This window comes from Labeo rohita, chromosome 7, assembly GCF_022985175.1.
Source record: "Labeo rohita strain BAU-BD-2019 chromosome 7, IGBB_LRoh.1.0, whole genome shotgun sequence".
Classification (NCBI taxonomy): domain Eukaryota; kingdom Metazoa; phylum Chordata; class Actinopteri; order Cypriniformes; family Cyprinidae; genus Labeo; species Labeo rohita.
The window spans coordinates 39,972,567-39,982,711 of NC_066875.1; the positions used below are offsets into that span (position 1 = coordinate 39,972,567).

The window sequence follows — 10,145 nt, forward strand, 5'->3', positions numbered from 1 at the left end:
AAAGGAGCCCCTACCAAGTATTGAGTACATATACAGTCAATGAACATACTTTCCAGAAGGCCAACAATTCACTGAACATGTTTTTTTTTTTTTTTATTGGTCTTGTGAAGTATTCTAATTTGTTGAGATGGTGAATTGGTGTGTTTTTGTTAAATGTGAGCCAAAATTATCACAATTAAAAGAACCAAACTACTTCAGTCCGTGTGCACTGAATTTATTTATTCCACAAATTTCACAATTTGAGTTGAATTACTGAAGTAAACTTTTCCACAACAGTCTAATTTACTGAGATGCACCTATATATATATATATATAGTTTTTTATAAAAACATCTTATATTAATGTTTTTGAGCAGCAAATCAGAATATTAGAATGACTTCTGAAGGATCATGTGACTGGAGTAATGATGCTAAAAATTCAGCTTTAAAATCACAGGAATAAATTACATTTTCAAATATATTCAAATAGAAAACCGTTATTTTAAATAGCAAAAATATTTCAAAATTTTACTGTTTTGCTGTACTTTGGATCAAATAAATGCAGGCTTGGTGAGCAGAAGAGACTTCTTTAAAAAATTATTAAAAATCTAAAAACCTTAGACTGGTAGAGTATTTCTTTTTAGAATGCTACTCGTCCAATAAACATGTACTGCACCTAATAGACACAATTTTTGAAATATAATTTGCTAATTTTCCACTGAGTGCTGCAGGTGGGTGTTGTTTACTAGCCCATATCAGTTGTTGTTACTAAGCATAATGGCATTAAAAGAATGACTCTGGCAAACCTCTCCTAAGACATTTGCCAACACTGTCTGTCTGTCAGTCAGCTGTACAGAGTATTTTTACCATTCATAGTGGAGCTCAAGAGCATATTAAGAGCTCAATTTAAGCTGCCTGACAGCAATATATTTGAAAGTCTATATAAAGTGCCTATGATCAGGAGAATTAATATATGGGAAGCAACAAATCCATATGCTAATATGTGTCGCAAAGTGCTAATGTGAAAGGTGATAGTCTAGTTATAGGTCCGTCACACATTCCTATCCAGCAATGGGAATGTAAACTTCCATATTAGTGGTAACTCCATACAGGGGACGTGCTCTCACAGTAGCACTCTGAATTAAAACAAACGTCTGTTTTATCATTTGAATTCACAAAGTTTTTAATATAATTTTCTATTGATGCATTTTTAGGTGTTCTTTTCTGTATATAGTGTAGTTTTAAAATTAAAACCAAAACCAAATTAAAATTAAATTTAATTAAATAAAATACATTTAATAAAAATTATATTAAATTTAAAAAATGCTAATTCTAAAGTTTTTGAAGGACACGTGCACACACATTTCATGATCATTTTTGTGGCTTTTGTTTTCTTCCATTAAAAGCACTGTTACCATGTGGCAATATGCATGCTATGAGGATGGCAGAATATTTCAGTTAGGCCACCTGTGCTTGAAACATAATATGGTGTGACATTATATGTTGGGAGGGTATTTTGCAAGGCATGCTGTGAATAGTCACACATACCATATGATATTTGTGTTTAAAACAGCAGCACAGAAAACAATATTTGCATTAGTTTGCATAACTATTGTTACTTTATGAGTTAGCCTATGGTTAACACCAACCCTTTTCTTTAGAATCTTAAAAATTATTTTCAGCTGTATAAAGCGCTATAAAGCCCTTAACCATCTCTCGGTTAAAATATTTCACCCTGGATGCTTTATTTCTCTTTGACATGAACAGGCTATGTACAGGGCTGTCAAGTCTCACGCATTCACCGTGACACACACGCATTTCAACCAGTTCACACGCTCTCACGCCACACCTTGTATTTTTCACGCTGAGAAGTAAGGCAAAACTTATCCCGCTATATAATGTTAATGGACGAGGCGCAGGCTCGCAGGGGAAGTTCATTGCTGTCTTGTTGACAGTTAAATGCCACCTACCAGCAAATATCAGAAATTAGAATTTTTTGTTTTTGGGTAAATTACGTGATCCCGCTACAGTAACGTTCGTCGCTAGGCAACATGGACGCGCACACACTGGACGCGGCAAACTGTGGAATTCTCGGTCGCGGGGCTGCCGCTTTCTCTCCCAGTGGAAGCGTTTTGTGCAGTTGAGGCGGTGGTCGCGTTGCGGTCACGGAGTGGACGTTGCCCTTTGTATTTTCTAAAAACTAACAAAATTAATGCAGTAGGTAACCCCTTCTGTTTTTTTTTCTTTATTTTACGATTCCTGGACAAAATCACTTGCCTGTGATCAAAGATAGTTAGAGCTGATGTTTGGAAATATAGCCAAATTCTTGCAAGATTATTAGCTCTCCAACAGCTTTAACTAAGTTTTGGCTACTGAACAATAAGGAAAGCACTAGATAATTGGTAAATCTGGTATATTACCAATAAAATTGGTAAAACAAATTAATTATCATCCAAATAATTTATATATATTTCAGAAATACATTAAATGTATTAACATTGTTGGGAAGGTTATTTTGAAAATTTGATAGGTTACAGATTACAAGTTACCCTATTTAAAATGTAATAAGTAGTGTAACTACTTCAAGTGCTTACATTTGATTACGTTTTGATTACCTTTCTAAAATTCTATGGAATGTTTTCAGCTGTTAATCCTTTTTAAACTTTTAAAGCAGGCAAGTTTAACCTTACAGTAGTACTGAACACTAATTGCTGTGAGACCTACGAAATCCTTCATCACTTGAATTATGATCATTATACTTTAATTTTAAAGCACAGCCACCGCAAAATCAGACTTTAGCATCTCTTTTTACTTTGAGATCATTCTGAGGTTAAATACAGATTTTTAAAATGATAAGATGTAGTTTAATAGCTGTGATACCATTTTTGAAATAAAATCCTTGCATGGCTTTGACTGGAAACACTGCCATCTAACAATGCCTTGGACAAACAAAAAACAAACAAACAAAAAAAAACTAACAAAAAAACAGTTAATCTTAAAAAAAAAAAAAAGCATATACAATAAACCCAAATTGGAAATAAACAGTTATCAAATAGGCATGTGTTCTGTTCTGTGTCCTAAACTCTGGAAACATTGGTGTCTCATATTTTAGAGCAGTCAGTGCAATTTGGGAAATCAAATCTGTAAGTGTGTGAAAATATTCAGATGTAATCCCCTTTGTAATCGTTAACATTTTCATAAGTAACTGTAATTTAACTGTACATTGCTTTTCAGTAACTGTAACAAATTAGTTACATTTGTTATTAAATTACATAATTCCATTACTAGTTACTCTAGTTAAGTTCAAGCCCCTCCCACTATCATCAAGACATCAAAATGTGCAAAAAACACTTGCAATAAAAAAAGCCATTCATAAGCTGGAATGCTGAAATGCACAGCTTTACATAGGCTACATGCAGAGGGCAAGTTCTGCAATCCTTCTGTATGTGTACAGTATTGAGCGCTGCTGTTATGTTGGTTCGTTTGGGGCCAAATTTCTTTTTATCTTTGATCTGTATTTCTGAAATATATAAAACATTTTATTTTATTTCCATTAATTTGACTTTTATCAGATTTACCAGTTGATAAAATTCCTATTTTGTGCTGGTCAATTTTGAACAATAGATAAAATCTAACTTCTAAAAAAAAAAAAGAGAATTGTGTGGGGTAGAGGGGCCGCTGCTGCAAATATTTGAGTGGCTTCTGCCCTAACAGTAATCTCACTCCAAACTTCTTCCAAAACTTGAGAGCCCTGCTATGTATCTTGTTGGATAATATTTTACATAGCCTACAATAAAGTTATTGATCAGTGTGAAATAAGTGTATATATTTATATAGTATGCAGGATAATCATATGACAGATTTAAGGCCGTTCTTTTACGTTTATAAAAGTGTGAAAAAAAAGATTTACCTAAATGCCCTTACTTGCCCTCACCAACATGGCGGACAGTGGACGTTCTCACGCTGAATAAGTCGCTTTTGAATGACGCAGCATACGGGAGCACATGAGATGAAAGCACCACTGCAAAGACAGCAGTTTAGAGGTAGTTTACTCTTTCATATTTGTAATTCTGCTATGCCCATTTTTCATTATTTTATGGGCCGTTTTAAAACGTATTTCGAAATGCTCGTGTAAAGGCCCCTTGTTGTTTTTGCGTTATTTCGATAGAGTCTGAAAACAGCTGATGTTTGTGAACTTACTGAGATGTAGTTATCTTATGGTAGCCTGGATTACATGTTAAATGAAAGTAATATCTTGATACAATAAAATAACTGTCGAAGCTCATGATACTGCAGAGAAAAGTGACATTGAGGTGGAATCTGACGCAATTGGTGGAAAGATTTCCCAAGCATCATAGTCGCGATTAAACGCGGGTAAGGTGACTGGAAATTGTGTCGAAAATTGATCCAACGAAGTGTGTGTATCTCTGTGTGTGTGTATGTGTTTAGATATGTGTCCAGCTATTGATATGTTTGTTTGGGTATTTGTTGGAATGTCGATTCATTTCAGTCACTCGAATCTTTTGAATCAGTTCATTTTAAAGATTCACTCACTCACCTGTGTCCCGTGCGTGATTGAACCATTCAGTGCCCGTTCAATTCAAATAACAAACGTTAAAAATAAAGTTCCTTAAACACTGAAAAACATCTTATTATTCTTTATTAAAATCTGCGTACCTACTATAAGGCTCCTGAAAATGGCAATACAACAAATTTGTTTCTGGTTATCAGCTGTTGAGTACAACTTTTTCAAGTCCAAATAAATTACGAATTTCAACAACATGCTTGTGTTATTTGAATTCAGTGGTCAGTCATTTTTACGAAATTGTGATAGAGATAAACAAATTAAAACAAACAAAAATTCTCTAAACATTTGTTTCATTGTTGCTGATGCAGGGTTTTCACATTAAATGGCCACCGATATGGCCGATACACCTGCTGTGCAGGAGAGCAGCCAAGAATGTGCAAATGATGAAAATGAATCAGCAAAGGATGAAAAAGAGGCCATACAGTCTGGAGAAACTGAAATGCTGTCTAAAAGACAAAGGAAAAGACTTCTTAAGAATCAACAATGGGAAGAACAGAGAGAACTTCGCAAGTAAGCAGTGTTTTGTAATATTTTTATACATTTATAGTATTTGAAGAGTTCAGATGCAAAAGCCTCTTAAGTGCTGTCTGAAATTTTCTTTTAAAATGATTCTTTTTCTCAGGCTCCTGTGTTTATATTCAATTATTTCACTTGGCAATGAAAAGAACCCTATTTATTGCCATGTAAGTGAAATTACTGAACCTACACATTCAAAAATGCAAAAAAAACTGCTGCTGGGGTGTAAAGATTCATGAATCGGTGCTCTTGATAATTCTTTTGTAACACTGAAATATTCTTAAATCTGAGGCACTCAAATAATGTGGAAAAAAATAAATAAAAAGCGTTTATTCACATGGCTTTATAGTTTTAAAAACACGTTTGTGCACTAACGCATTACATAGGAATCTGATAGAAATGCTCATTTTAGAAGAAAATTTCAAACGGCACTTCATTTATTAATATTTAATTTTTTTATTTCAATATAATATTTCTATATAGTTTTTTTTTAATTTTAGTTTGAATAATCAAACCTTCGATTAGTTAACAGTAAAACTAAGTAAACTAAGTAAAACGGTTTAGTCTGCTATTTCCAGCAGCTCCTGCTGATAGTCTTTCATTTAATATGAGCTTTAATTGTCACTTGTTTATGTAAAGACAGAAGCGCAAAGAGAGAAAACAGCAGAGGAAACTCGAGAGACAAGCACAGGCTGAAGACGGAGTGGAGTGGACAGGAAAGAAGCGTTTGCGCAGGTCGGCCGAGCCCAGCTCTCTCAGACTTGTCATAGACTGCAGCTTTGATAATCTCATGGTGATCAAGGTAAGACGAAGCCCAGCGCTTTTAAACTGCCTTAATAATAACACCAACTTTAGTACAATGCATAGTTTTATTAAATGAAAAAAATCGTATGATACATTGCAGAATCAAATGCATGACTCACAAAAACACAGAATTGCATCTTTAAACTTAATCACTAATTTAATCAAGTTTACATTTTGTGTTTCATAATGTGTAGGATGTAAAGAAACTTCACAAGCAGATTCAGAGGTGCTATGCTGAGAACAGACGAACATTACATCCTGTACAGGCAAGTGTTTCTTTTAAAAAGATATAATGAATATGTGATCTTTAAGATCAAACTTAAAGGTGAGCGTTCAGTTAACACAGTTATTTCACATTCTCAGTTTTACCTCACAAGTCATGGTGGTCAATTAAAGCAAGTCATGGATGAAATTAACAAAGGCTGGGTCAACTGGAAGGTAAGATGTGAAATGACACTACTAATAATAAAATTACAAAACAGGCATTTTTAAGACATTTAGGCCCGGTTTCACAGACAGGGGTTAGGTAAGCCAGGATTAGGCCATAGTTCAGTTAGGACGTTTAAGTAATTTTTATAAACATTTATGATTTTTTTAAAAACATTACTGGTGTGCATTTTGAGACAAAACAAAGGCACTGATATATTTTAAGATCCGTCAGTGCAAGTCTCTTTCAGTTGAAACAGCTCAAACTTACATTTAAGTCTAGGACTAGTCTTGAAGAAGAACTCCACTTCCAGAACAACATTTTTGGAAAAATAAAAATTTGTATACTTTTTAAGCACAAAAGCTCATGTTGCAGTAGCTCTGGTATGCGCGATGAGTAAATTATTTGTAAATCGTTGTTCTAGAAGTGGACTTCTCCTTTTAGCCTTATCTGTGAAACTGGGGGTAAATAATAAATGTAATAATAATAGTAAAATATGTTGAAAATATATAATAATAATAATAATAATGTTATTCAATGCTCAAAACTCTTCCTATGCTTTTGTGTTGACAATCTCTTGTACATGTTTGAGCCCATCCATCACCCACACAAGAAAACTCATTAGTTCTGTGCAAATTATGATTCATAATCAGGGTTCCCACGCATCCTGGAAAACTTGGAAAATTGATGACTAATTTTCCAGTCCTGGAAAACTCATGGAAAATGTCCTGGAAAATCTTTAGTTGTCCTCGAAAATTATTATTAAAAACGGAATTGTGTTCTCCTTTAGCCAAGCCTGAAACAAATAATGCTAGCAGTAGAAAATGTTTGAGCTGCCATAAATCGAAACCAGCCAGTTTTTGCTCCAGACGTGCAATTAGCAGTTTTTTGTTTTATTTCAGCCGATCTCTGTTCTGGATTTACACACAAACTGTATTGCAAGTATTTTCCAAAATGTCATTTGTGTGGAAATATTACAAAGTATTTAAACGGGACATTAACAAAGGCCAGAGATGCTAAAGGTGAACGCAAAGAGGAGAAAGTACTGGCAGAGCAAGCTCACCGTTCACGATGTGTGAAATATTCATAAAATGTAATCGGGGGTGTTTATATGAATTTATCTCTGAGGGGAACTCAGAAAAGCTTAGGTGGTATTTTCTTTTCATTTTGCCACTGTATTATCCATACTAAAGCAGTTAGTGCTAAGTTAATGCTAGGTGCAGTGCTGCTTTGTTTACAGCGATAACTAGGGAAACGCTGTATTGCTGCTGTTCCATAAGCACCACCTGCTGTCAGAGAGTGAATTTGCGCTCTCAATCAATCAGTGTGCTGTTTTTGTTTCCTGCAGATATTTTTTATGTAGCATAATTTCACAAAGATAAAGTTAGACCATTTTGTTTTTGCTTCAGGTTTTGAAATTAGATCAGAAACTGCTCATCTATGTAGATGCGATATAATTCCAATATCGATATAAACAATAATGATATAAGTTGTAATGTATAATTAAGAGCTCATATTAAGGCATGGCCATAAACTGTATGTTTTTAAAAACCTCTCAAGAAAGAAATATATTACTTTAGGGTGCATAATTAAAATTTCAAGTAATTGCTTAATCGTTTGGGATCTTTAATGGTCATTTTCAAGTGTCCTGGAAAATGATCACCGAAAAAGAGTGGGAATCCTGATAATGGTATCTTTTGCCTGAAAATGGATGAGTAATTTTAAGGTATTAATGTTGGATAATGGAAAGCAGTGACTTTAAAGCACCCCATCTACATTTCATCGTTGTGTAGGATGTCCATTTCGAGCCTGATGCGTTTCATGAAATCATGAAGAAGGAAGACCTGGTCTACCTCACCTCTGATTCACCCAATGTGCTGCAAGAACTGGATGAAACCAAAGCCTATGTGATTGGAGGTCTGGTGGACCACAACCACCATAAGGTGAGTGACTCCTTACAGTTTTCCCTACACTCTCAGTAAAAGGCTTTTAGGGGTAAGTGGGGTGTGCGCATCTACTAAAACTACCAAACTTGCATGCCCTGTTTAAAAGGAGATAAAGATTTTATTCTGAGCTTAATATAGGATGACACTTGTCAGAAGTTTTTTCTTTTTGTTTTATTTTTACCTTGAGGCCATTAAATTCTTCACCAAAGCTCTTGGTCTCATTCGAATGCTTTATTACAGGGAATCACATTTGGTCGAGCCCAAGAGCTTGGCATTGCTCATGCTCAGCTTCCACTGGGCAGTTTCGTCAAGATGAATAGCCGCAAGGTGCTGGCTGTCAATCACGGTGAGATTCCCTAGCTTTAGATATCCATTCAAATGACACTTCTTCTATGATATACTACCTGGTAGAAATTAGCCAATCGTTTCCCCCCCTTGCTGCAGTTTTTGAGATCATCCTAGCATTCCTGGAGAAACGAGACTGGAAGGAAGCTTTCTTTACCGTTCTGCCGCAGAGGAAGGGAGCTGTGCCAGTGGGCCAAGAGAACAATGATGAGGAAGACTCTGATGAAGACTCGGACACAGAACACCCAATCTCAGAAAAGAGAACGGACTCAAAGGACCAATCAGAAAGCAAACAGGAAGAACAGAAAGCTGTGCTAAACCAGTCAGATTCCAGCGAGCGAAACACAGCGTAGAGATCTGTAACATTTAAGCTGTTTCATCATTTTTGGATGTTTTTTTGTTTTTAATTTATAAATATCTCTGTTTGAGTTTTGAGATGCTTTATGCAAAGGTTTGGAATTGAAGGTGTTTTTGTTGAAACAAATTTCTTGGGCAAAAAAAATAAACTAAAAAAATTAGAAATTGCCCCTTTTTTTAGCTTTTTACACTTAAAAACATAAACAACAAACAATAATGTATAGGTTTTATGAAAACACAGACAACTGCGAAATTTCATAATTTATATCAGTGAGCGTTTTGTTCATTGTAAACTTTTACATATTTGATCTGCACATTAAAATAATATTTTTATCCTGTAAATTTATACTGTTGACTAAAATGTTGATTTGTTATGCAGTTTTGTAATGAACAGGATTTGTTTATTTATTTTTTTGTTTACTAACTAAGCAACAGGCATTGCATATTAGCTGTTTTTGCTACTCTGCCACAATGGGATTTGTATCTGTGAGCCAAGAGAACAAGCTGGGACACGGCAAGACCAAGATGTAAGCCATCCAATCTCAGAAAAGAAAAAAACACAAAGGACCAATCAGAGAGCAAAAAGGGAGGTACATTAAACTCAGATTCCAGTAAGAATGAAAACAGGGCAAAACTGGATCTTTGTCGTTTTGACATTTGTTGCTGTCATATGTTTGTTTAGTTTTGTTTTCATATTATTGAATCACATGCATTTGAGAAGCAAATCTGATGAGGAACATTCTTTTTAGTCTCAGACATTTAAATATTAGTTTAGATCTTAATACATATGAATGTAGTAATGGTCTACAAACATACTGTATGTTACCCATTGTTAGTATTCTAATATCTGTATCCAAAAAAACGTTATGTGAACTAATAAACCTAAGAGTTAATGTAGAGTTTAATGTTAAAATATTAATTAATTATGATTATCAGGCTAATGCAGAAGTGTGTAAACAACTACTCAAATTGTCCACTAGATGTCACACTACACCTGCCCTTTATTCCCTTTTAATATATTAGTTTTTCAAAGTTCATAATTGGCATGACTGTTTCACAATATTAGCACAGCATCACATACTGTTTTTATTAGCTAGTATTTAAATTAAATAAAATAAAGACTCATCATTAATATAATTTGTGAACATTCAGAGCATTTAATCCTATACGTCATAGACAGAAGT

The 10,145-nt window shown here is 34.4% G+C and overlaps 1 protein-coding gene across 2 annotated transcripts; it reads left to right on the forward strand.

Annotated features, from left to right (window-relative positions):
* The first annotated feature begins 3,907 nt into the window (after positions 1–3,907).
* Positions 3,908–9,812, forward strand: trmt10a (tRNA methyltransferase 10A). 2 transcript variants are annotated; one of them, XM_051113819.1, is made up of 8 exons: positions 3,908–4,021; positions 4,875–5,076; positions 5,722–5,884; positions 6,081–6,152; positions 6,250–6,324; positions 8,107–8,256; positions 8,500–8,605; positions 8,704–9,809. In XM_051113819.1, exons 2-8 carry the CDS (start codon positions 4,889–4,891, stop codon positions 8,955–8,957), a joined length of 1,008 nt encoding a protein of 335 aa, XP_050969776.1. In that variant the 5' UTR covers positions 3,908–4,021; positions 4,875–4,888; the 3' UTR covers positions 8,958–9,809. The 2 variants fall into 2 exon arrangements, with proteins under 2 accessions (XP_050969776.1, XP_050969775.1); XM_051113818.1 differs by lacking the exon at positions 3,908–4,021 and adding an exon at positions 4,028–4,352 and having other exon boundaries at positions 8,704–9,812.
* The last annotated feature ends 333 nt before the right edge of the window (positions 9,813–10,145 follow it).

What these genes read in the sequence shown, in the direction of transcription:
- trmt10a (XM_051113819.1), top strand. Translation starts at nt 4,889, where the DNA reads ATGGCCACCGATATGGCCGATACACCTGCTGTGCAGGAGAGCAGCCAA. An exon ending in ATAATCTCATGGTGATCAAG is followed by an intron (nt 5,885 to 6,080) that starts GTAAGACGAAGC and finishes CATAATGTGTAG; the next exon opens with GATGTAAAGAAACTTCACAA. An exon ending in TGGACCACAACCACCATAAG is followed by an intron (nt 8,257 to 8,499) that starts GTGAGTGACTCC and finishes GCTTTATTACAG; the next exon opens with GGAATCACATTTGGTCGAGC.